Raw genomic sequence first — 27,820 nt, forward strand, 5'->3', positions numbered from 1 at the left:
TCATATTGCTGAATCAAATCCAACTTTTTCTCCAGTTTCTGTTGTTGAACCAGTGAATGTTACAAATGCCCTAAACATTTACAATGAGATGAATTTCATTATGTTTCCATAGTAGAAAACAGAACAATGAAGATAAGAGACAACAGCAAACAAACAAAAAATGCAGATGAAAACAAACCAGTTGATAACAGTGAAAAACGTAAAGCTTACAGAAGAAAATACATGACAGAATACATGAAAGACAGAAGAGCTGACGATAACTTTAGAATATATGAGAATCAAAAACGAGTACAAGGCTGCAACATTAATGGTGAAACATCTAGGAACAAGAAACACCAGGCTGCTAAAAGGACAAAATTGAACCCAGAACATGTCAGAGAAATTGAGCAGCGCTCCTTCAGAAAACGAAAAGTAGAAAACTTGCAACACATAAGGGAAATAACCAAACAGTTGGTAAGAAAAAGACAAAAGACTGAGGCTCTGGCAAGTGTATCGCAACTAACATGTAGCAGTCATGAGTTGCAGCCAGAAGAAAATAAGTGCGATGTAATTTCTATGATAAATTTGTTTTACACGAACATTGTATTGTGGCCCAGAATATGTATGCACTTGTTGTGACCAATTGTGGTTCAAATGCTCTGTAGTGAAAAGTTATCCAAACAAATATAGGGCATGTTCACTAGACATTGTTGAGTCCTGTCTTACTGGTTTTAAAAGTGCCAATGCCACTGAATGGATCTGCATGACTTGCAATAAAAAAAAGTCTAAAAAAGGTCTAAAAAAGCAATTGTCTAACTTGTAGTAAAAAAGGTCTAAAACAAGGCAGGTTACCCCGCTGTTCTAAAGCCAATAAGATGGGTTTTCCTTATAAGCCTAATGTCTTGAATTTCACATCACTAGAAGAGCGACTAATATTACCTCGTATACCTTTTATGCAAATCAGTGAACTACCAAGGGGTGGTCAATTGTCTTTTCATGGAAACATTGTCAATGTGCCAAGTGATGTAAATTCAACTGTTCATTGTCTCCCAAGGCCAAGAAGCGAATCACAGACCATTCCAATAAAACTTAAAAGGCGACTTGGTTACAAGCATCACTATCAGTTTCAGAATGTCAGACCTAAGAAAGTATTAAATGCAGCCAAATATCTTGTAGACACTAGTGAATTATTTAAAACTGAAGGCATAAAAGAGCAAAATGCATGGATAGATGGCATCACTTCGCAACCCATGAAGAGTGGGGTGAGTTTGTTCAAAACCCTTACACATCCAGTGCTGATGTGCAAACTAATGAAATTATCACAAATTGTCAAAACAATGTTTGCACTGCTGATGTTCATAATCCAGACAGAGAAAAAGACACTAAAAGGATTACCAGTGTTTCTTGTCAAAATGTTATGTATATTAGATGAAGACCTTATTTCTATAAACATGCTCAACTAATGGCTGCTTATTAACGTGATGCACTTTTCAACTAAACACCTTACAAATGGAACACTTGTTAGTTCCAAAAGAGGCAAAGGACAGCACTTCGTAGAATAATTACCACATACCATGAGGTAGCTCGAAGGAGCCTTTGATTGGAAAAATATTAAAATTTCAGCTATAATGTCGATTACCGTTTTTCCCCATACAAACCTTTATAAATTCAAACCGTTGTAACACAACACCACCATATGCTGCAAGATGAAGGTCACGTTTCGTGTAACCAAACTCGGCGGTTATGTAATAGTAGATGTCGGCGGTAAATATGTCACGTTTCACGCGCTGAACGTTCGCATAAAGATTTAAAAAATAAATAAATAATAACTCCTCGCATCTTGAGCTTGGGCCGCCTGTGATTTAACTGGGCTTACACATAACTTAGGAACAATTTCTAAATATTTAAAAAGTCTTAAATCTTTATTTCGTTTCATCTTTATCGTAAAGCCTATTAATGAGTTCCAACTAAGCTTTAATAACTTTTTGTTTACCTGTAAATGTTGACACATCCAGACCAGTTTGTGTCTTCTTTCGTGTTTTTGAGTGTCGCTCACTTACAAGCTCTTCAAGTCCGCTTTCGCTTAAACTTGCGAATCTCTTTGCAGGTGACTCGGGAAAAATGCTCCCAAATAGGTCAAAGGATGTACTTTCTGTTTCATCTTCAGACAACTGTGCAGACAGTTTCGCATTTCTGGCAGAAGGGACGTCGGCTAATACTTTGGAAACAATGTCTCTCAAAATATTTGCTTTGTAAACATTAGCACACACGTCAGCAGCGTACATCAATGGGCAAATAGTAGACGCTGAATTAACCAATCAGAGCGCGCGCTTTGCTTTAGTTATGTTATAACCTCTATTTAGATGACACTTTTCGAACTGATCAACACTACTTCCAAAACATTTGCATCTTTGACAAAATTTCATGTTGCTATCCTATTATGTTTCTGCTTCGAATGAAAATAACTTAGTGTTCAACTGAGCTTCCAGCTGCTTTTTAAAAAATTTCAGTGGAGGATCATTCTTGTCCCTGTAATAACTAGTACAGAGTTGCAAAAATCACTTTTCTTACAAAACCAAAACTTTTGTTCCAATTGCAAAATACTTCAGCATATAGTTACACTTATCGTTAATATATCGATCGTTGCTGTACGTGTTCCTTTTAACTGTCTAATTCCTGTTTGATGTTTGAGGAAATTAATTCTACAATTCCACTGCATTAATAAAGTTGCTCATGTCATGTGTTGCAGATGTCAAAACCAAACATGTCATGTGGAAGATTAGCTCCTGATGATTGGTCTCTTGATCAGTGAAAAATAAATTACAAATTTCATCATGATGTGCCACTTGCTCCACAGTCTCACGTAGTGCGGATTACAGAACTCCACTTTCTCTTTTCCAGTAACAGTCAGACGCTTTTATCGGCAAAGTTTATTTGGCGTTTTAAAAGCTAAAAATGAATCTCACAACAACAGCAGCTAAAACTAGCTCAGAGAACGCGACTATTTCATCAAGAAGTGTTCCTTCCAAGGCAGAAGGCGTCGCATTGTGCGCCGCTCTTATTTTGTCATTTGCTTTTATTGTTGTGGAAACTTGCTCACCCTTGTTCTATTTGCAGCTAACAGGAGCGTTCGTAAGAGAAGTTTGTTCCTAGTCATTAATATGGCGTTTGCTGACGTGATGTTAGGAATCCTGTCGCTACCTACCTACATTTACAATGTTGGGAGAAGTTTTCAACTTTGGAACGATGGTTGGTCGATGTCTTTGTCAGTTTTCTACACGATCGTTGATATCTTTTCCTCGCAGGCGTCGTTAATTTCTGCAGCTTTCATATCAGGCGAAAACTTTTACGCCATTTATTGGCCGTTTAAGTACCGAACACTGTAAATGCGAGCGTACCGTATTATGATTTTTACTGTGTGGGCACTGACTCTGCTTATCGCCACCGTCTGGAGTACATCATTTTTCCTTATTTCCTACAAACGCGCTTTGTATGTTTGGACGCCGTACGTCTTGATTCTAACATACATCATATGTGGTTGTAACATCGGCATTTGTAGAAAGTTTAGGCATGGAAATATCGCTTCACAACAACCAAACAGAGACTCTCTAAACAAACGATTAACGAAGACCTTGATGTTTGTATCTTTTCTTGTCTCGCTGTCGTGGCTCCCTTTAGTGATTTTCAACTGTTTAATCTATGTCTATGATGTCCAGATACCGTGGAAATATTATCACCTGGTGAACGTTATAATAAATTTCTCCAACTCGTTTGCGAATCCAGTTGTGTACGCATTGAGAATACCCGAGTTTATGAAAGCCTTGGCGTTGTGCTGTTTAAGAAGGCCAGCGGCGTCAAACTTTGAAATAAAATTAACTAGAAATGGGAAGAGTCTTGCTTTGACGCCGGCGACAGAGCTAAGAACATTACGAACAGAGACCAGTGATCTTCAGTTGGCATTTGAACAGGAAATGATGGATACCAAACTTTAGAAAGCCAATGCTGGTGTAGTAGCGTATCGCTTGGATAACGTTCTTAAGAGTATTGCGCGTACATCTGATTTTAAAACTACTGCTGTCTTACAATATAATATTTTGCAAAAGAGATCATCAGGAGGCTGAATTCATAGATTTTGACTCTTACTTTCTTTAAACAACCCTTAACCATAACTAAAACACTAAAAAATCTAACCTGATACAGGACCATGTCACAATGTCACAATTAGACTATTGAACACAGGCAAAAATGATTTCTTAGCTTGTTTTGTGGGACTGCCTAACCGACAATGATTCCACTTAATCCAAACATAAGTCTGCGGTTGGTAATGATGTGGTGCAATTTCGATGCCCCTTTCCCTACTGATCACACTGATTCTGAGACAACTCAGTTACTTCTTTTACAAAATTTCATGGAGCTGTTTAACTGCGTTTTTCCTTCTCGTGAAAATAATTCAGTGTTCTGTGAGATTCCGGCTGGTTAAGTTGTTTGATAAAGGAACAGTTCTGTTCTCTCATTTACAACTAGAACAGGGCTGCATTTTCTCATGCCTTGTGGCTACAATGACACCTTTCTACAGAAGTTTTTCAATTTCAGTGCTAATAACATCCATTTCACATTGTTTTACACACTGTAATGGAGCTTCCTTTTGAAAAGGTACAGATTGATATTCAATACGTAGGCCCTGAACCACACAGTACTAAAGTTGATCAATTAAAACGAACACGTACCTATTGATTTCTATGTTCATTGTCAATACACCTTGAGTTGATTTTAATGATAATAATAACCGTCACATACACAAGGCGGTCTGAAAACAACGAAGCTTAAATTGCGTAATCCCATAAAAATAAAATCGTCCCTTTCACTCAAACTGTCTCTGTATTCAGGGCACAACTGGGCGCCATCTTGAATTTCAATGCCAGACCCTGAATATAACGCTAGCGCGAAGCAAGCCTGCAAAAGTAGAAATATAAAGAATCAATATCTCTCTGTAATACATATGGTCACCGAATAAAATTCAAATTGATTTCCCCCATAAAAAAAAAGGTAAAAGGTACTCTCAATATAACCAAGGTGTGATCTTTCCATCGGTTGCGTGAAATTTAATTTATTCGTAATTTAAGTTAAAGATCAATTCTTTATATCAGCCTGATATATGAAATCTCTTCGATGTTAGCATACCCAAGTGTCTGGCTACCGAAAAAAAAATGTAATATGATTGGCCACACAGGCAATCAGAGCGCGCCTCCTGTATTTTTGTAATTATACATGGTATATTAAACGAAGCGGCCAATAAATTACTTTAAGTAACAATATTTGTTTAGTAAAACATCCACTGGGTTATGCAAGAACATTTAAATTGCACATTCTCGGTTTCTATCGGCTTCAATGGCAAGGGTGAAGAGTTCTTAGTCAAAAACAAAAGTTGGACACCCGTTGAAATGAAGTGAAACCAGTTGAGTTAAAGATTATTACCCAAGCTAGGAAATTCCAATATTTTCTTATCTAATAAAACTTACTTTATTTTCCAAAGTCAAATGATACGTTATCTCCAATCAGCATAAATGGTGCCCAGTCGCAAACCCTGTCAAAGCCGTTACCTCTCATCCATTTCATGGCCTGGTAAAGAGATTCACTGGCACTGTCCCCACGAACAAGATGCTCGTAAAAACGACACATCAGTTGCTCCGTTGCTTCGTCACTTATGGCCCATAGAGCCACCAAAACGGACCGTGCACCGGATCCTAAGAACGCTCGAGCGATTCCAATGACTCCTTCGGCTCTAATCTGTCCACGTGCACTATGACAACAGCTAAGTACCACCAGTTTAGCTCGCAGTTGAACTTTTGCAATGTCAGATATCGTCAATAGGTAATCTTCTTCTTCTTTGATCCTGTTAGGAGAGCTAAAATGAGAAAGGACAATTTCTCCTCTTTCGACGTTACCATGTGCTGCAAGATGTATCAGACTCACTGAATGTGACCTTTCAAGTACCGCCTGTTTTGTTGCGTGCTGTCCTAACAAAGGTTGAACAGCTAGCAGTCGTCCAATCATGGCTGCTTCTCTCCCTGCACAGGTTAACCTAGAAACGAACATTTCCGTTCCTTTGTAGCGCACCCACCCGACGTCTGGATCCCCCACTACCAGTGCACCAGTCTGACTGTGATAGTCTGCTGGACTGTCCTGAATGAGCTGAAGGGTAGTCAAAGAAGGAACGATGCGGATTCTGAATTTCTCTGATAAATACCTCCGGCCTTCATCCGTTAACGCTGGAAATGGAACTTGGTTTAAGAAGCGATCAGGAACAACAATGAGCTCAGACTCCTCAAGTAGGTCGGCTACCGGATTGATTAACATTCTGTAGTACAAAGAAAGGCTAGATTCGGAGTTTTGACTTTCTTCAACTCCTTCCTCTACAAGTCTCAATAATGCGAGGCTGTCAACGTCATGTAAGGATTGATCCTCGCAATCTTCCTCGGTTAAAATACCAGAGTTTCGAAAGCTTTTAGCGAAGAAATCATCTAACATGCCAACTAGTCCGGTACCAACTAGTTTCTCATCTACTGTTATTCTTCGGAAATGAATGATTCCACTTGTCTTGAGAACCCAGAAAAACAAATCTTGACCATGATAAGAAATGTACAGACAGGAAGAGTTACTTTCTTTTTTCATAACATTTTCAATACCAATCCATGATTGCGGATCAGCTGAGATTTGGCTTTCAACAGAATACTGAGTTGCCATCAAGTCTGCTAACGCTCTAGCCCGTGATAGTTCTAAAACATAAAGGGCATGGTTCGGATATGCCCAAAAACAAAAGAATGCACTAAGATTCCGGTAGGGAAAAGCGCGAACGTCTGAAGACGATACCTTAAAATCGTCGTTGTCCCCTAAAAAACTTCGTAAAGATTCGCTTTTGTTCATACACAGAAACAGACAGTCAAACGCTTCCTGGATCTTGTATTGGCATAATTTCACCATTGTAAGAAGGCAAAGAAGTTGAAACTCTCTGTCTAAGTTCTGGATGTCTCGAGTAATTGACAATGCCTTTTCAATGTAACATTCAGCCATGACATGTTTACCAACAGATTGATACAATGCTCCTAAATTTCCGCAATCCGCTGCTACTCCCTCTTTGTCACCAATTTGTGTTCTGATGGCAAGTGCTTTCTCAAGATAATCTTTAGCTTTGTCATATTCACCAAGGCATTGAAACACAATTCCTAAGTTCCCATAACAGCTGACTTCTCCCTGTTTGTCACCAATTTGTATGTTGATGGCAAGTGCTTTCTTAAGAGATCTTTTAGCTTTGTCATATTCACCAAGGAATTGAAACACAATTCCTAAGTTCCCATGGCAGATGGCTTCTCCCTGCTTGTCACCTATTTGTATTTTGATGGCAAGTGCTTTCTCAAGATAATATTTAGCTTTGTTATATTCACAAACAGATAGAAACACACTTCCTAAGTTTCCGTAATCTGTTGCTAGTCCCTCTTTGTCACCAATTTGTACTCTGATGGCAAGTGCTTTCTCAAGATATTTTTTAGCTTTGTCATATTCACCAAGAGATTCAAAGACAGCTCCCAAGTTTGCGTACGAACTGGCTTCTCCCTTTCTGTCGCCAATTTGTATCCTGATGGTAAGTGCTTTCTCAAGATAATCTCTAGCTTTGTAATAGTTACCAAGAGATATAAGCACATTTCCTAAGTTTCCGTACGAATTGGCTTCTCCCCTTTTGTCATCAATTTGTATTGCGATGGCAAGTGCTTTCTCAAAATATTCTTTAGCTTTGTCGTATTTAGCAAGAGATTTAAACACAGTTCCTAAATTTTGGTGATCTGCTGCTGTTCCCGCTTTGTCACCAATTTGGATTCTAATGGCAAGTGCCTTCCCAAGATGTTCTTTAGCTTTCTCATATTCACTAAGAGATTTAAACAAAGTTCCTAAGTTTCCGTAAATTACTGCTTCTCCCTCTTTGTCACCAATTTGTATTCTGATGGCAAGTCCTTTCTCAAGAAATTCTTTAGCTTTGTCATATTCACCAAGAGATTTAAAAACAACTCCCAAGTTTGCGTACGAACTGGCTTCCCCCTTTCTGTCACCAATTTGTCTTGAGATGGTAAGTGCTTTCTCAAGATAATCTTTAGCTTTGTCATATTCACCAAGATATTGGAACACAGTTCCTAAGTTCCCGTAATCTGTTGCTACTCCCTCTTTGTCACCGATTTGTATTCTAATGGCAAGTGCTTTCTCAAGATGTTCTTTGGCTTTGTCATATTCAGCAAGACAGTTAAACACAGTTGCTAAGTTTCCGTAATCTGCTGCTTCTCCCTCTTTGTCGCCAATTTGTATTCTAATGGGAAGTGCTTTCACAAGATATTCTTTAGCTTTGTCATATTCACTAAGGGATAGAAACAGAGCTCCTAAGTTTCCATACGAATTGGCTTCTTCCTTTTTGTCACCAATTTGTATTGCAATGGCAAGTGCTTTCTCAATATGCTCTTTAGATTTGTCATATTCATTGAGAGATTGAAAGAGAGTTCCTAAGTTTCCGTAATCTGCTGCTTCTCCCCTTTTGTCACCAATTTGTATTCTAATGGCAAGTGCTTTCTCGTAACATTCTTTAGCTTTGTCATATTGAGCAAGAGATTGAAACACAGCTCCTAAGTTCTGATAACAGTTGTCTTCTCCCTCTTTGTCACCAATCTGTATTGTGATGGCAAGTGCTTTCTCAAGATACTCTTTAGCTTTGTTATACTCACCAAGAGATTGAAACACAACTCCTAAGTTTCCGAAATCTGCTGATATTCCCCCTTTGTCACCAAGTTGTTTTCTGATGGCAAGCGCTTTCTCAAGATATTCTTTCGCTTTGTCAAATTCACCAAGACATTTAAACACAGTTCCTAAGTTTCCGTAATCTGCTGCTATTCCCTCTTTGTCACCAAGTTGTATTCTGATGGCAAGTCCTTTCTCAAGATGTTCTTTTGCTTTGTCATAGTCACCGAGACAATAGGACGTTATTCCAAATTGTTCAACAGTGTATGCTTCATATTTTCTATTTCCCATTTCTTTCATGATTTTTATGGCTTTCTCATAAAGCTCTCTTGCTTCTACGTATCTATATTGCTGTTCGCATATTTTGGCCATTGCTATTGCAAGGTTTCCTTCCTTGTCTTTTTTGCTACACTTGCGGTAAATTTCAAGAAGTTCCCTTCCGTAGATTAAGGCTTTTGTATAATCAGGGATAAGAAGATACGCCCTGAAAATAGTGTCATAGATGCAAATGTTGAATAAATTGAAAAGTTCTCCTCCCGTTTTAAGCACTTCATTATTTAGGAAGATTAAACATTCTTGGCAGACCTCAATGGCTTTTAGACCACGACCAGTATTGAGAAGGAAAGTAGCAACAGCTAAGCCAATAGAGATGGCTTGTAAAATGTCTGTTATATTGTTCATAGCGTCCTCTTCTGTGAGCCCTGTCAAACGGATAACACAAATCAAGACTTGTAGTTATTTCGAGTAATAATATACTTTTGTACGTCTTTCTACCTAGCTGTTTAAGCAGGTAATGGCGAATCCAAAGCTGGGAATAGCCCTGTTATAGACTTGCATTTCGTCATAGGGGAGCATAAATAGTCCCAAATTAAACACGAGGCCGTTGGTTGAGTGCAGTAAGTTTTATTTGCGTTTGTGAAAACCGTTGTGTTGATCATTTCAGGGTAATTCGTTTCCTAGAGTTTATAATAGAGCTGCATTTGCCTTTTTTCATTTTTTCCTGCAAAAAAATTACCGTTTAAGTTTAGGCTTTTTACAAATCTTTCCTTAAGGTTACTGTAGACCTTCGTGTGTGCCTTCCGGAAAATGCTTTCTTTACGCGCTGCTTTAAAGAAAACCACGGCAAACTATGTATCAATGTAAAGCTAGTAAACTGTAGATCCGAAAGTAGGAATATATTTTGCTATTTCTGTTTTGACAGGCACGCGCAAGCCTAAAAATGCAAAATGATCGTACTTGCTAAACCGAATTACCAGTCTTTATGTTACTGCGGACATCCAAACTGACTAGACATTATCAATTAGGAAATGATGGGCTAACGAAATGTGTGAGGCTTTTTCGATATTTCTATCGTTTGGTTAGGAAATCCCTCAATGGGACGTCACAGGAAAAATATTTCGATTTCCGCAAAAGTCTCGTACACTTTGGTGCGCTAATATCTGACGAACATTTTTGTCAAGTTTCATTAAAATCCGATAAATCTACATACCCTATTAATACATTTGAAACACGAGAAAAATGATGAAATTACGCGCCCGTTGGTTGAAACCGTCATGTTGATCATTTCAGAGCAACACGTTTCCTAGAGTTTTTATTTTTTTTTTCTTTAATTAGAGTGGCATTTGCCCTTTATATTATTTTTACTTTCGTGCAGAAATCACCGTCAAGGTTCAGGCTGCTTACAAGTCTCTCCTTTAGCTTTTAATTTTTGTTTTGTTTTGTTTTTTCGTTTTGTTTTGTTTTGTTTTTTTGTTGTTTTTTTTTTGTTTCAGTCAAATTTAAAGCCGGAAGAATGTTTTGAAGTAGCATTACCTAAGCAAGAACGAGTTCCAACAACATATCACCCCTGGATTGATTGATCTTTTCTAAAGCTGGCCTAAAGCTGATATCACCAATTTAGGGAAACAGAGGCTTATATTCAAAATAGGCAGATTCAATTAATTCATTACCGAAAAAGGGATAAAGAGAAAACAGCATTACTATTTAGTTAAGGGACACCTCAACAAAAGCAAATAAATCGAAATCAACAAAAAACAAATGAAAGGAAATACCAAATTCAAAACATGCGTATTGGCAGCGAGGACGTATTTTCCACTGATGTGTGAATGATTTTTATCGAATGTGCACGTTAAAGTCTCTTTTCTCTTTTCTTTTTTGCCAACTCAGTTCTCCCAAGTATTCTTATGACCTTTTATTGATCCCCAACAACTTTACCAGAGTTATGTCCCTCACATTCTCTGCTTTGGCCCTCTGATAGAAATTTGGCCGAGCAGATTTCATCAGATCGGTAAACATATCCGAGCTCAGTGACATTTAGATGTTTGTCAAATATATATCAAAACTATGTATCTGGTGTGAGACTGTTATGTCCAGTTTTGCTTAATCTGCTCAAATAACTGTGATAGTTTCACTATTTCATGTTTTCAGGTTTTTCCAATCATCGAACTCGCAAAAGTCTCCCTGTTTTTCATTGAAAGTGCAGAGCAACTGTGGACAGTTTACGTGATGATTTCAGTCCAATATGAATAATAAAGCTAAAACTGATTTGCACTCACCACTGTTGCTGAGTCACTAGAATGAACCAAAAACTAATGTCCACCGACAATCCTGTAAAAATTGTAAAGAGGGAAACCCTAAGGAGATTATTACTCCACAACGGTACCTCCAAACAATAATTAAACATCGCTTACATATACATGTTTTATGTGGATGAAACGGTATCAATCACCATCAGCTTAAAGTTTAAAAAGTTACAGCGTTGAGTCCCCGATCATCGGACGGAATTAAATCAACAGTGATGAAGACTGAAGAACAAAAACAAATGCAAATTGAAATTCAAAACATTTCAAACCTTGCCAAAATAGTGGAATCAAAGCACTTCATATAAAGTATCTAACATCTCTATTTTATTTTTGTTACATACTGACGACAAAATCCAATGCCTTTAAAAGCATATTGCGTTGTTGACTATACTTAAAAGTTTGAAATGATTATGAAGCCCGACAAAGTTCTTTGTTGTATGTTTTTGTTTTCATTTTGGTCTTGACCATGCATTAAGCACAATAGGTGATTATTTCTCTTTCATAGACTATATGACTCAACTAAAAAGTTTCGGTTATGTGATTTATGCACATTACATATGATCGCAAAACGAAAGACTGTTTACAGTCGTGGACCTTCCACAAAAATCGTGGCATCTTTGTCTGTTCTTTTGAAGTTTGACGAGCTTTAAAACTATTTCAATCTGCTAGCTATGAGTTGACTGATCTATAAATTTACATTCCTTGCCTCCCTCTTATAGAAACTAACTGACTTGCTCACAAGACGAATACGTCATATTTGTTACATGCGAGTGCACATTTCATAATTTTCTTTGCATGATTTCATTGATTTCCTTCTGCCCCCTTCTCATCGGGACAATATGAAATCACAGAACTAAAAAAATTCCCTTTCTTACAGCAAACGATTAAGTTTGGGATTAATTATAACTATCATTAATTTTATGCACTGCAGAAAAAGCCTTGAATACGAGTTCATAAAAAGATTTTTGGTCCAAGAGCAACCGCAGTCATTTTGAAAATTTTCCATCCTTTCAAATATCCTGGACTTGGAGTGATGTCTTTCGAATAAATGATTCATTCAGCAACTGTCTGCCATGTGTACTTGCCGAGATGGCAAAGATGGCGAGCTTAGTAACCAAGCTCTAGCGGGGTGAATATAGCGCCATATGATGAGCTTTTCGACCAATCAAAATGTCCAATTCTTATATTCGCCTCTGTAAATTATACTAAAAGCTCATGTTATGGGCATGATGTAAATTTAAGGTGTTTAGTTACACTATCTTAACATCAAAGTGCAACCACAACCAAGAAACTGAAATAAAAGTGAGGGAATTCCCCTGCAAGATAAGGTCAGATAGTGACAAAGACAATGAGGATTGCTGCAAGACTACTAAATGAAAGAATAATTATAAGGTGTGTTACATCCTTTGCTATCTTCATTTTCTGCTTAATATATACGGAAGAAAAGGGCAAAAAGGAAACAGTTGATCGTATCACGCATGCGTTTGTCGGTATCCGCGATGTGGGTTTAAAAGAGTACACGGGATAAAGATACCTTGGTGGAAAGATAACTCGTTCTCTTCGGCAAGCGGGAAGTACGACTTTTTTGGAATAATGAATGATGGGATACTGAATAATAATATATGTAAAAAAAAAAACCCCAGGAAATCGCCTTTTCTCTCTGAACCCTACAGTTTCACTGAACTGATTTCAAAGGAGCACGCATTAGCTCAGTGACCACGAAATACACCTCTAGGGGCCACAAAAAACAAAGATACAAACAAACAAACAAACAAAACAAAATAAAGCAAAACAAAACTACTTTTGTTCAGAGTTCATTCGTTATCTTCGGTGCCTCCATGGGTCCTCCCTCCCCCAGTAGGGTAACGTGATACGCGTTTTTGTCAATTGTTTCGTTTGATTTCATGTGGACACCCAAATTATCAATTGAAGAAAATCGATTTTGCCAAGGCTAAATCAAGCTATATGCGAGCGATTAAAGGTTCATTAGCCGATTCATGCGCGCTTGCGTGCGTTGCTAAGGAGGTGAAATCTCACTTCCGGTTACTGACCTCAGCCTCAGCGCGGAAAATAAAAACAGCTCTGTAACTTGCAAATTCTCTTATATTTTAGATGTTTTTCTTGGTGTTTCACAAAAAAGTAAGAAAGTGCAAGCAAAAACGAAATAGAATGAAAAACAAGAGCAATAGAAAGAGAAAAAATAACTCTGTGTGGCTTTGTTTGATCTTACCGAAGTGCGCTGGTAGTGTTAATTGCGTACGCGCTGATAGGGTAACTTCCAACATATTCCGGGCGCACTTCCAGTTTCTTTAAATGCTAAAGGAATCGCGGTTTTTCGTTAAATCCAGCTTTTTTTGACGAGTTTCGATTAAAGCTAACGTTGCAAACATAGCTATGCATTCTTTTTTCGAAATCAGGCTTTTTTTTCAGAAAATTACGAATTTTTCAATATTGCGAAATTCTCTCAAAATCTGACATTTTAGAAATGAAACAAAATATACGCATAGCGTAATGAGGATTTAAATTAGAGTAATAAGTCAACGAAAAAAATCCCGATAAAGTAATTTGCCTGGGAGCCTTTGCATTTTTTCAGTATTAGTCATATGACCATGGGCGTGACCCAATGACGTCATCGCCTGCGTTAATTACAACCTCGTTCCCAGCCTCTCTCTCCTCTGTCTCCCTTGGTCGTTGGAAGAAAGACCCTGGTTGCGGCTGGTCACGTGCCCACCTAGAATATGGGTGGTAGAAAAGACTGTTAGGCGGGACTAGCGGCAGAAGATTGTTGCTGTGACAAACTTTGTAGATTTCAAAACCTCGAGCAGTCGCTAAAAGCTACCCGCTCCATCGGCGTTCGAAGTCGAATTTTGCTGATGAAGAATGCTACATTATTTCTGCCGTCTCCAAAATATAGAGGACTTTCGTTCACAAAGAAATTTGGCAGTCGAATGAACAAAAACTTTTTGACGGTTAGCACATGTAAAACGTCACGTACCGAATCGAACTGAAACCAGTGGATCAGTCTCTTAAATCTTTGAATTCGGAGGTAATTCATTTTCCTCTTTGTGCGGTATTTTGGATGTTAAAAAGTATTTCTGTCAAACGGCCGATTAGCCGAGTATTCTGACTTGCATTTGATTTACAGCAATGTATAATGATTTACAGCCTTGTTGACATAAGCCTGCGCTTATATTTCATCTGCATCAGGTTTAAGTAAATTTATATTTAGACAGATGTTTAAACACGTACGGTTCCCTGGCATAGTCAAGAATTATATTTTGCAAAATGATAACTAAAACATCGTTTTATATAGCGAGCAATGTACCGTGAGGTTAATTCAGGCAACAAGAAACATCGAAACAGTTTTTACTTCTTAGTAATTCGACCGGCTGGAATTGAAATCAAAGTCAGACAATTACGCTGGATATACGCTGGATATATATAAATATATTTCGTCTGACCTGTGTGAAGCTTAGAATAGGACTGGAGAATTTCAAAGGTGTATTTGCCCGTGTGTGGCTTAAAGCGATGACCAGCAATCCCCTTTATTTTGATTCAGTTGAGATCGTAAAAAAAATTATTCCTTGACTCTACCCCGGTAGAAAAGTTTGTGTCACAGTTGGGCACGTGACCAGCCGCAACCAGGGTCTTTCTTCCAACGACCACGTGAGGCAGAGAAGAGAGAGCCTGGGAACGAGGTTGTTAGTGTTATTCATCATGAAAAAAAACTTAAAACACATGAAATAACTCTGAACTAACCAAAAATGACGAGTTTATAAGAGAACAAATTTTCCTTAGCAACGATTCGAAAAGATCAGATAATATGTGTACAGCACTTCGTAACTAAAAGAGACCCGTTCTGTGCTAGAGTTAGCTTCTATATTATTTAAGGGTGGGAGATAATCAACGTCTTTGTAAAGTGACTATCATAGAGGTGTGTTCTTGATCCATTACAGTCTTATCTCAACCCTAAATGTATTTGCTCCTAACCGGTTGGTAAGGACATGAGGTATTAGCTGAAACAGATCACTAATAGAGTGCTAGCAGACTAGTGCTGGAAAAAGCATTTGATTCGGGATATCGAGACCATAACCACTAGACCATACAATTATATGAGGAGATAACCCTAATAAGCGTGGTGGTTATGGTAACTGTTAACAGTGGAAGCCAAAATTATACAAAGTTTGAAACAAAAAAAACCTACCGTTGCGCAGCAGACTGTGTACAGCCGTTTGCTCTCCTCAAGAAAAACTGCAGAGGGGCGTTTATGCGACATTGCTAGTGTAGCGTGTTGTTTGCATAAATTATGGTTCCACAAAAGTATTTCAGTTTCAGAGCATCTGACGTCACAAGCGAAAATAAGCCGTATGCACGTTAACTTTGCAATGATAAAGCTACTTATGACCTCCGCTACGTTTCAAGATAAAAATTAAAAAAAAATTAAAAAGCAGAGAACAAAAAACAAATCGATAGCGAAATAATTTCGTCGCCTGTGTAATGTAGTTTGCCCGTTTTGATCGATGGCATTCTTCTTAATTTTCACTGCAACAGGCTGGCAAATCACGGGACAAACAAGCTTCAAGTTCGAATTCAACCCCAATTAGGGTAACGCGATATGCACGGGTATAAATTGTTTTATTTGCTTTGTTGTGGACATCCAAATTATCAACCGAAGAAAATCGAACTTACTTTTGCCGAGCTAAATCAAGTTATATGCGAACGATTTAATTCGAGTTTGACTGGTTGATGATGTTGCCAGAACAAAACATGCCAAATTTGTATTAGTTTTCGTCCTTACAGTTAGGCCAGTAAGTGTACAGTTTTTCGTAACTGAAAGAGACCCGTTCTGTGATAGAGATGATCAACGTTTTTATAGCTAACACAGGTCACTAAGAGTGCTAGCAGACTATAGCTGGTGCGGAAAAAGCATTTGATTCGGGATATCGAAACCATAAACAGTAGGCCGTACAATTTTATACAATGTTTGAAACAAAATGAAATTATGACTAACTTACCGTTGCGCAGCAGTCTGTGTACAGCCGTTTGCTCTCCTCAATAAAGACTGCAGAGGGGCGTTTATGTGACATTGCTTATGTAGCGCGCTGTTCGCATAAATTATGGTTCCACAAAAGTATTTCAGTTTCAAAGCATGCGCATCCGACGTCACAAGCGCAAACAGAAAAAAAAAAAAGTGCTAAAAAGAAGCTGCCGCATGCACGTGAAATTTTCACTGATAAAGCCATTTATAATCTCTGCTACGTTCAAAGATGGAAATTGAAAAAAAAAAAAACACAAAACACAAAACAAACAAACAAAGAAAAACACACAAAAAAAAACCCCACAAAAACAAAGCAAATCAAAAGCGAGAAAAAAATTTGGTCGCCTGTATAATGTAGTTTGCACTTATTGATCGATGGCATTCTTCTTTATTTCCATTGTAACAGGCAGGCAAATCACGGGACAAATAAGCTTCGAGTTCGAATTCAACCTTCCCTATGTTATTTTATGACATCGAGTTATCATTCTCAACTGAGAGGACAAACAATACAAGATTAGCTGCTTACCATATCAGAGCTTCCGTTGAAAACTGAAAACTAAGAAGCTTTCCGGTGAGAAACGCATTTTGTACATTTCTGCGAGCGGAACTGATCTCTTAGGGAATACATTATTAGCTCAAGCAACACAAAATACACCTAGAGAAGCCACACCAAATAAAACTGACTGTTCAGATTTTATTCCTCGTTGTTCTCAGCGCTAACCCCCCTTTCTCCCCTCCTCCCCCCTTCTTCGCCCCACTTTCCGCTCCGGGAGGGTATCGGGTGTAAATTTTATAGTTTGATGCGCCACCCGAGCTACATTTTTTTATCAAACGTAAAATAAGCTGTATGCGAATTTGAGTTTGATCGGTAAGGAGTGCCGCTTGTTCAAAAAATGCCAAAACCTTTTTTTGTGGGACAGTAGGCTGGGTATGCGTAAAGCATTTGTTTCTATGCACTATGGAAAATCGAATAACAAGTCAGGAGGGACGTGTAGCAACAGCTTAACTGGCTAAAAAGGTCATTGATATTCTCCTGGCAGATTACTACTAGCAGAGGTTTGCATACGGGAGCTCCGCGCTTTAATCAATTCGCCATAAAATTAACTGGGACGTTTTCGCGATATCCCAAATAAACAAGATGTATATGGTAAATTTTTATTAGCAGAGGCCGAAAACAGCGACTGACTTACCGTTGCTCAGTAGCTTGTGTAAAGCCGTCCGTTCTCCTTAAGAAAAAGTGCAGGAGGGTGTTTGTGTGTTACTGCTAATAATTCTGTTGCTGGTTTAAATTATTCATCCGTAAAACTTTTTCAGTTTCACAGCATCTGACGTCATAAGCGGAAACAACAAAATAAATGAAAATAAAAGAAAAAAAATAATTAAAACAAAAAACAAACAAACAAACAAAAACAAAAAAACAAAAAAAAAAAAACAGACCGCTCGCAATAATTTCGTCGTGACCACTGTTGTTTGACGCTTTAGTCAATAAAGCTTCTAAATGTCAAAGTATTAAGGTTACTCTAAACCTTCGCGGGTGTCCTCCAAAAAAAAAGCTCGGACGCGGGCTATTTTCAAGGAACCCCCAAATATTATATAACAACAGAAAGGTTACGAAATATAAAATATGATAAAATTATATTCTGTTTTGTTGATTGTTTTCCTAGGGCGGCAGAAGTCGTTAACGCGACCTACTGAAATTCCGGCGAATTCATCGGGTATCAACTGCGATTGTTGATGCAAAAAAAACTGTGCAGTGTTATTCACAAAGCATCTTTCTCTCAAAGTGTGTCAGTATTCTACATACTCTATTAATTCATTTAAGGGGGAGGGATTCCCTCGAAAAACGAGTGCGAGTTTTCGCCTTCTGAAGGTTTATAAACATGTCACGCCTTTCCAGAAGGATATGTCAACTCAAAAAGCCGCCAACCAATGAAATAACAGTACCCCTAGCGTTCATAGTATGCACGCGAGAGCTTCGCGGGAAAGCGATAGTGCTAAAGTCACGTTTTAGACGCACAAGTTTTAGGCGGGTGATCAACAGTAAAGGACAAAACAGAACGAAAGCGATGTGCAACAAAACAGAAAGGAACTGAGGAGCAATTGCCGAAGCGTGATTACCACGGGGCGCCCTTGACGGACATGAAATCTAAAATTGAAAGTATTGATACAGGACACCCAAATTATCAATCGAAGAAAATCTAACTTATTGTTGCCGAGGCTAAATCAAGATGAGCGATATCGATTCAATTCGAGTTTGATTGGCTCGTGATGTTGCTTAAACAAAACATGCCAAATTTGTATTAGTTTTCTTCCTTACAGTGGGGCCAGTATGTGTACAGCTTTTCGTGACTGAAAGAGATCCGTTCTGCGATAGAGTTAGGTTCTTCTTAGGGGTGGGAAATGATCAGCGTCTTTGTAAGGTGACTATCATAGATGTGTGTTCTTGATCCATTACAGTCTTATCTTAGCTTTTAATGTATTCGCTCTTAACAGGTTTGTAGGGACATGAGGCATTAGGTAAAGCAGGTCACTGATAGCGTGATAGCAGACTAGTGCTGGCAAAAGCATTTGATTCGGGATATCGAGACCATAAACACTAGGCCATACAATTGTATGAGGAAGATACGGTAACTGTCAACAGTGGAAGCCGAAATTATACAATGTTTGAAACAAACAAAAAAAAACTTACCGTTGCGCAGCAGACTGTGTACAGCCGTTTGCTCTCCTCAAGAAAAACTGCATAGGGGCGTTTATGTGACATTGCTAATATAGCGTGTTGTTCGCATAAATTATGGTTCCGCAAAATTATTTCCGTTTCAAAGCATCTGACGTCACAAGCGGAAACAGAAAAAAAAGTACGAAAACGAATTTGCAGTATGCACGTAAACTTTGCACTGGTAAAGCCATATGTTATCTCTGCTATGTTTAAAGATGAAAATTAAAAATAAAATAATAATAATAACAATAACAATAATAATAAACAGAGAGAAAAAAACAACAACAACAAAACAAAAGACCAATAGCGAGAAAAAATTCGACGCCTTTAAAATGTAGCTTGTACGTATTAATCGATGGCATTCTTCCTCATTTCCATTGTAACAGGCAGGCAAATCACGGACCAAACAAGCTTTGAGTTCGAATTCAACCTTCCCTTTGTTACTTTTTGAATATGACGGCAAGTTAATATTCCCAACTGAGAGGACAAGCAATACAAGATTAGCTGCTTACCATGTTAGAGCTTCCTTTGAAAACTGAAAACTAAGAAGCTTTCCGGTGAGAAACGCATTTTGTACTTTTGTGTGAGGTGAACTGATCTCTTAGGGAACACATTATTAGGTCAAGAAACACAAAATACGCCTAAAGAGTCCACACCAAATAAAACTGACTGTTCAGATTTTATCCCTCGCTGTTCTAAGCTGCCTCCTCCCCCGCCCACCCCCTCCAGCAGGGTATCGGATGTAAATTGTCTAGTTTAACGCACCACCCGAGTTTCATTTTGTATCAAACGTAAAATAAGCTATATGCAAACGATTGAATTCCAGTTTTATCGGTAAGGACTGTTGCTTATAAAAAAAATAAATACCAAAACCACTTTTTTGTCGGTACATTAGGCCTGGTGTTCGTAAAGCATTTGTTTCTAGCGGAAGGAGAACTCAGTGCACGTGTTTGGCTCTTCTTGGACCGGGCTGGGAAATGGACTGTTTTATTTTTTTTCTATAAAGGTGTATTCTTGATTCATCGCAATCTATTGGCTCAAGCATGAATGGTGGAAATATCAAATAACAAGTCGGGAGGGACGTGTAGTAATAGCTTAACTAGCTAAAGGTCATTGAGTAGAGGTTTGGAAATGGGAACTCCGTGTTTCAACCAATTCGCCATAAAAATAGCTGGGACGTTTACGTGTTATCCCGAATAAACAAGATGGATATGGTAAACAAACATACATACATAAATACATTCTTTATTCAAGACGCAAAGTTACAAAAGTATACATATAAAAACAAAAGATAAAAAAGAAAAGGCGTCTCGAAAAGGAAGTTATGAGGTAAACCCTATGTAAAAACTCCCTAAAATAATACGAGAAATACAGAAAATATATAAAAACAAGGATCCTTAATTAAACATTCAGATACAATTTGAGCTTGGATAGGAATAGCTGGAAGCTATCAGCTTCCACTAAGTCTCCTGGTAAATTATTCCATAGCTTAACTATTCTAATAAAAAAAGAATGTTCGTAACAATTGAGTTTGGCAGGTTTGATATCAAGTTTGTACGAATGATTAGCTCTCGTACACTTAGTTGTGGCGAATTCGAAAAAGTCTTCAAATTTCAGATGATAAAAACCAAAAAGCAACCTTATAACACTCAACTAAAGATAAATATATTCTACGGTCAAATATAGTAGGCCATTTAAGCAGCTGACAACGGTCTTCATACGACATCTCCCCTTTCCGTTGATTAAGAGCAAGTCGCGATGCTCTTCTCTGTACACTCTCTAAAGCATGAATGTCCTTTGCGAGATAACGGCTCCAAACAGGTACCGCGTATTCCAAGATTGGCCGTACAAGAGATTTGTACAGAATGGAAAACACGTTTGAGTTAGCCACTGGAAAAGTTGAAAATTTACAGAGTATGTAAATAACATGTAATTAACATGTAAATAACCAAAAAAAGACTGTAAAGAATAATTTACATGATTTTTCCCCTTTTACATGTTTTGCAGGTTTCATGTAAATAACATGTAAATATTTTAAGTGAAACATGTAAATGATGAAGAAAACACTGTAAATGTTTCAAAGCAAAGGGCTAAGATCATGTAAATAACATGTAAACTGTTCCTGCAAATACTGTAAATAGCCTGTAAATTTCTTGTGATTCAACCTGGAAACCCGTAAATAACATGTAAATTTAATACAGGGAGGGTGCCACAATACTGTAAAAAACATGTAAATAAAAAAGGGGAGGCTGTAAACAACATGTAAATAAAAAAGGGAGGCTGTAAATAACATGGAAAATGAAAACAGGAGCCTGTAAATAACATGTAAATCGAAGAAGGGAGCCTGTAAATAACATGTAAATCGAAAAAGGGAGCCTGTAAATAACGTGTAAATCGAAAAAGGGAGTCTGTAAATAACATGGAAATCAAAAAAGGAGCCCATAAAGAACATGTAAATCGAAAAAGAGAGCCTGCAAATAACATGTAAATCAAAAAAGGGAGCCTGTATATAACATGTAAATGGAAAAAGGGAGCCTGTAAATAACATGTAAATCGAAGATAGGAGCCTGTAAATAACATATAAATGGAAAAAGGGAGCCTGTAAATAGCATGTAAATGGAAAAAGGGAGCCTGTAAATAACATGGAAATCGAAAAAGGGAGCCTGTAAATAGCATGTAAATGGAAAAAGGGAGCCTGTAAATAACATGGAAATCGAAAAAGGGAACCTGTAAATAACATGTAAATTGAAAAGGGGAGCCTGTAAATAACCTGTAAATTGAAAAATGGAGCCTGCAAATAACCTGTAAATTGAAAAAGGGAGCCTGTAAATAACCTGTAAATTGAAAAAAGGGAGCCTGTAAATAACATGGAAATCGAAAAAGGGAGGCAGAAACCCTGTACGATAAATGACTTGTAAATAATAACTTGAAGAAAAATGCATGGAATGTACTGTTTTATTGTAATCAAATCTGTTGACCTTAATTACAATAGTAGAAAATATGCAAATTTATACAGAATCAGAAATTTATTGCAATCAGAACAAACTCAGTAAAATTCAAATAGTTTTTATATGTCATGAATAAGGTTTACAATGTATACATTGCAACAAATAAAACATGTTTTCTTTTCTATCTATCCATAACAAGACGACTTAAATGTAATTTTGTGCATGGCCAAAATATTTTAAAATACCATGACTGAGCTCCTTTAACCGAATTCAAGCACTTTTCAAGAAGACTACTAAAATTCAAGACCTTTTCAAGATTGTGCGAAACCATGTCATATTGAGCCCTATTTAATTCATAAATAATAAAATGATTAAGAACTATACTGTTGTCAGCTACAACTAGTGAAAATTTTGCAATTTAGGTGTATTACTAAATTAAAATTGTTTGCGAATGGATACCTGTCTTAAATATATACTAAATCCACAAAGTCAAATGCAACATAATGATAATACCTTTGTCATAAAATGAATGAATAAACTGTTTTTTCTTACTAAGTAATTAATGTAGGATTAAATTGGCCTTAATAATGAGAAATGGGGGAGGTATGATGGCCTCGTAGTTACATGTAGTGCGCTCAACCCCTGATCGAGCGATCCGGGTTCAAGCTCTAGGCAGGTATGTTCTGTTGTGTTGTTGAACAACACACTTTACTCTCAGTGCCTCTCCACCCAGGTGTATAAGTGGGTAGCAGCGAATTTACTGGTGGGGTAACCCTGCAATGGACTGGCATCTCATCCAGGGGGAGCAGAAATAGTCCTAGTCGCTCCCTGCTACAGAAAGCAGGATAAGCTCCAGCCTGTTGGGCCACGTGGCTCGTATGCAGACTTTACCTTTACCTTATTATGAAAATTACTGCAATGTAAGTGTGAAGTATTGATCAACTTTTTTCATAGAGTGAATTGTTCCTTTGAAATAACAGAAAATAGGGAGAAAAAACATTTATCACAAGATAGCGGTTGACATTTTAAATTCATCATAAAAACATTCATGCCAAAGGAATACTACATTGCATAACATAAAACAAGGCTTCTGACATCTTTTAGGCTATGTTTACAAAGTCACAGTTTCCTTCTTTTTCCAAAACTGTCCGGAATCCAAACAGTACAAACATTTTGGACCCCTGACAAAACATTCACTGTAAACAATATTCAAAATTTTACTTTTTCTTTTTGTGATAAAAAAACTGTACTGTAAAAAAAAAAATTCATAGGGGCCTGTTGAAATTGAAAGGCCTATCTAGTACCATAGTTCCCATGACACATCATAAGTTAATAAATTATTGATCTGGTACTACATGTATGTAAACATAGCCTTTTCTTTTTATGATGAAATCTTATAGCTGCTGTATTGAACAATAAGTATCAACCTAGCAATCTGAGATATTTAAATTTGATGCTAATTCACTAACACAGGTACAGTGTAGGTGATACTTCAAAGCATTAAAAAATAATGTTTAAAGTGGTTGAATTTAAACCAGAAAGCTGCCAGAGCATATCAAAGTGTTGAAGGTCACCATGTTAGACTGTAATGCACCAGGGGCCCATTTCTCAAAGGTTCCAAAAAGTTTTCACACCCAGAAAGCCATACCAGAATCTGAAATCTTATGCTTACAGAGCTGTTTTAATCTCTTATTCTCAATATGAACAGAGGTTTCCTTCACACAAGAAGTTTCAGGCATATACAGCTCTTAGCTTTTAGACACAGCTCAATTAAAGATGGCTTTGTGGGCCTGAAAAGTTTACAGGGCCTTCAAGAAATGGGCCTTGGACCCCTTATAGAGTCATAAGTACTGTAGACTTCTCAGTGGCTGATTTTTTCCTGATCAAGCATCAATGCCAAGGAGTATGCATGTATTGACCACTCTCAATTTTACTTCATCCTACAAGTAACATAAAACATTTCATTAAATAAGATAAGTTATGTCTGAGTATGAATCAGCAAATTCTGTGTATGATATCAATCAGTGAATTTTACACCGGAGTTATTATTTTGTTTCTTATCATTCCAATTTATACTGTGACCTTTGAAATCGGACTGTAGCCAGTCATGTTGACTGGCCAAAGTAATTATAGCTCTGTCACGTCTCGTTTCTGACCGGTCAGGATATTTATGCAAAAATCAAGTACATGTAATGTGAGCCAAATTAAACCCACAAATAGAGTTTGTTTGTTCTGGTCACTGCTAGACCATTTAAAAATTGGCTTAATATTTTTCTGAACGGATTTAACCCCAGTCACTCAAATGGCATTCGTATTGATCTTGAACGCATGACAAACAGCAAGCGAATGGTCTTTAGCCGTTCGAACAGATACATGTATGCATTGGTGTATGTTTTCATTAGAGGTCATAATAAAAAAGAGATTTAAAACTCTCAGATTTACAGTTGGGGATTTGATTGTTTATTCAAGAATGAACGTGACCGTCTCAACATGACCTGACTGGTCAACATGACCGGCGAGTGAAGTTTTTGGCCAGTCAAGTCACCATTCTGGCCAGACATTGCCCGTTGACCGGCAATTATTTTGAGCCCTGAACATTCATCAATCAAACAGATCTTACATGTACTGTACATCTGTAGCTACTGTGTGACAAAAACTTTGCATCTCTGATTGGAAGGCACTGAATGTCAGAGGATGTAGAACTAAACTCAAAATGTGTGGCAGTAAATATTCAATGTTCACTATCTTCTACATCGTAATATTCATGCACAATAAATCAAACTCCTATCAAACAATGTTTAAATAATAAGTCAAGTTATTTGCAGGCACAATTTGATTGTTTCTTACATGCACTTATGCTCTATTGGTGGACAAAGGTACAGCTGATGTCATAAATGTTTGTTTTTGTTTCTTTGTTATGTATTACGAAGCAGATAGATTCTACGTTGTCGTGCATCTGTTCAGTAATAGATCACAGAAGACATCAAAATGTGGTAAGAAAATCAGTAACACACGCCTGAAAAATTCACAGATTCTGTGACACACTCTGGTAATGGGTTATGTGAATATTTTTTGTTTTTACCACATTTTGGTGTTATCTGTGATCTACTCAGGGCAGGAAAAAACCAGGTCTGATTTCCTCAGCCAAGTAAATTTTGCTCTTGGGCAAGTGAAAATAGAAATTCAGTGGCCCGGTGGGCAAGTGAAATTACCATGTAGCCTCAGTAGTCTTGTGAGTCTGACTAAAAATGCCAGCTTGATAAATGATAATTTCCAGTCATTCCATTTCAAAACTTAAGACCTTAAGATTAGTTAATTATTAGGTTGAAAGCAAGAATTAGTTAGGAATCCGAGCGTACTTCATTCGCATTTGTCCTCTGATTTCCTTACTGGCCATCACACTGGCAACCAATATTTAAATGGGGGCAAGTGAAAACTGAAATTGACTGGCCCAGTGGGCAAGTGACTTACATTTTTTTTCCTGCCCTGCTACAGATGAATGAACAGATGCATGACACATGAAACCTGCATGTATTTGGTCAGAGCCCAATTTCGTACAAGTAAAATGTACAGCTGTAACAGGTCTCTAAAATGCTGTCTGGTCATCCCAGGGTAAGGCAATCGATTGAAATTGATCCATAAATTGATATAAATCAATAAATTGAAATTAATGTAAGTGTTATCAGTGCTATCAATCAATTGAAAGAAATTCATACTCACATGCTAGAGAAGTTTCAAGTTATCAATTTGATTTTACCAAATTTATCAGTCATTAGAGAATCAATTGAAAGTTGGCCTCTCTTTGTTAGTTCACATAAACTGTAGAAAAATTGTGTCCCTCAACACAATGTTGGATTGTAACTTTTTTATGTAGATTTCAAAGGCACTACCAAAGAACCCCAAAACATAGTCCCCGATACATGTATGCCAGCAAAATATTCTGTTTACAAGATACAATGTTATGTTTTTATGCAATTGTATTCATGATTTCATATTTCACTTTATATCTTTTGTTCATTTCTTCCTTATTAAATGTTGCTTAAAAGATAAGCTAGTATCAGCAAAATTGATAATGCTTATTGAAAATTTGATCACAATCAATTACTCATGACGAATTCTTTTATTGATTTCTGATATCATTGACTAATTCCTATTGATTGTTATGAAATAATCGATTGACTATACTGTGTCGTCCAAGACAAGTAGATTTTCCTGCCTGGGCAAGTTACTCTTCCTTTTTTTTTTTCAAGTCCTGTGTAGTTTTCATGACAGTTTGAGGTACATGTATACCTCTTTATAAAGTATCGTGGTGTTTTTTTTGTGAAAGAAAATTTCACAACATTTAGCTTACTAACAGCACCAGTGGGTGCAATGTCCATGTACAGTTGTGTAGCATATTGTAACTTGCATGTAGGTACAACTGTAGATACTTGAGTAACTTCAGAATACTTACACTAGCATAAGAGAAATTTCTCTGCTGAAGATGGCACATTACATTTTAGCTTACTAGCATTCACATCAGAGGGCAACATAACCTTACAAGAGAATGCATCAGCCAATAAGCCAATAACAAATGTCGCATGCTCATACTCGGTTATCGAGAACAGATAATAACAGATAATAAAGCCCTTTATGCACAGCAGGTAAACATCAACAAAGTCGATTCCACAAGCAATGTAACTTGTCCTTGATAATGACACATTCACAACCAAAGGCAAAACGAAATGTATACGTATCTTGACGTTACTTTACTCTACTCGTTCAATTTATGCAAAACTTGCTTACCTGTTGTTGTTGCCTGTGATCCCTATCTTCAGCTTTTGGGTAAGGGAAAACTTTGCTTTGAAACCGTGCACGATGACGAAGCGAAGGTAGAGTGGATTTTGGCCCCTAAAACAGAGCTCGAATTCGATGCAGGTTCCAACGAACTGCCAAACATGGCGGGAGAACCGAGAGGACCTGGTACCTAACATCAAGACCGCTGATTCCTGTTTGTTGGAGATCGGGCACTCACAAGGCTGGTATGCTCTTACAAAGGGACTGGGATAACAGTGACGGCAATGAAAGCACAGAACGGTAGAAATCACCAAAAAAAAAAAGACACAAAACAAAACAAAAAAACAAAATGTCATTTTGGGTACCGAAAAAAAGTCAGCTATCATTTTCGGAAAGGCGATAAGTCCTAACGTTTTCGGGAAATGGACAAAAAAGCCTTAATAAGTACGAGATACACAAGCTCCTCCAGAATAACCGAACAGATAAATTTTTTTTGCGCGACCTAAAATTAACCTACAGAGCTTTGAAAGTACACCAGATAGCCTAAAACAGCGTTTCAAAGCATTAGAGAGAAAACGGTCGTTGGGCCGGCTGTGTCCCTTATGGTTCCCTGCCTAACCTAACTCGCGTCAGTTCAAACTCGGTCACCGGGGCTCTTTCCGTATTGAGCTCACACAACACGTGACGCTTTCATGGTCCTTCATGAATAAATACGTACGTGTCCGAGAATTAATTTTTCTCTTTTCTAGAGACGTAAGCTTGCGACGCCTGCATGTGCAGTAACAATTCTAGTTTTATTTTGTCGTTGTGGATGCGCGGAAAGTTCACAAGAAGACAGCTTAGTGCGGTGTCGATCAATGCAGCGATTTAGTTTGGTGCATACCTTCTAACCCAACTTCAATTTAAAGCAAACTATAGCACACACTTGGATTTTAGAGAAGTTCAAATGCTTAAACGTAAAAGGCACCTTAATGGAGGCTTCACGGTAGGTTTACGGAGCTTTAGG

General features: G+C 37.6%; 1 protein-coding gene, 1 long non-coding RNA gene and 1 pseudogene across 3 annotated transcripts; 1 reads left to right on the top strand and 2 right to left on the bottom strand.

The window, feature by feature from the left end:
- The first annotated feature begins 2,934 nt into the window (after positions 1–2,934).
- On the top strand, positions 2,935–3,971 carry LOC149108035 (adenosine receptor A3-like; annotated as a pseudogene).
- A 134-nt stretch (positions 3,972–4,105) lies between these two features.
- Positions 4,106–17,024, bottom strand: LOC110057749 (uncharacterized). Of its 2 annotated transcripts, none has more exons than XM_089295567.1 (3): positions 16,352–17,024; positions 5,499–9,455; positions 4,106–4,932 (listed from the first exon to the last, which is right to left on the bottom strand). In XM_089295567.1, the coding sequence occupies exon 2, from the start codon at positions 9,433–9,435 to the stop codon at positions 5,500–5,502; it is 3,936 nt and encodes a 1,311-aa protein (XP_089151693.1). In that variant the 5' UTR covers positions 9,436–9,455; positions 16,352–17,024; the 3' UTR covers positions 4,106–4,932; position 5,499. The 2 variants fall into 2 exon arrangements, with proteins under 2 accessions (XP_089151693.1, XP_089151694.1); XM_089295568.1 differs by lacking the exon at positions 16,352–17,024 and adding an exon at positions 11,310–11,378.
- Positions 17,025–22,027: 5,003 nt separating this feature from the next.
- On the bottom strand, positions 22,028–27,307 carry LOC149108036 (uncharacterized). The gene is made up of 2 exons (XR_016209018.1): positions 26,492–27,307; positions 22,028–23,978 (listed from the first exon to the last, which is right to left on the bottom strand). It is a non-coding gene; the product is annotated as an uncharacterized LOC149108036 (long non-coding RNA).
- Positions 27,308–27,820: the final 513 nt, after the last annotated feature.

Source organism: Orbicella faveolata, unplaced genomic scaffold, assembly GCF_042242905.1.
Source record: "Orbicella faveolata isolate gen_17 unplaced genomic scaffold, um_ofav_v1 contig_26, whole genome shotgun sequence".
In the NCBI taxonomy this organism is placed as follows: Eukaryota; Metazoa; Cnidaria; class Anthozoa; order Scleractinia; family Merulinidae; genus Orbicella; species Orbicella faveolata.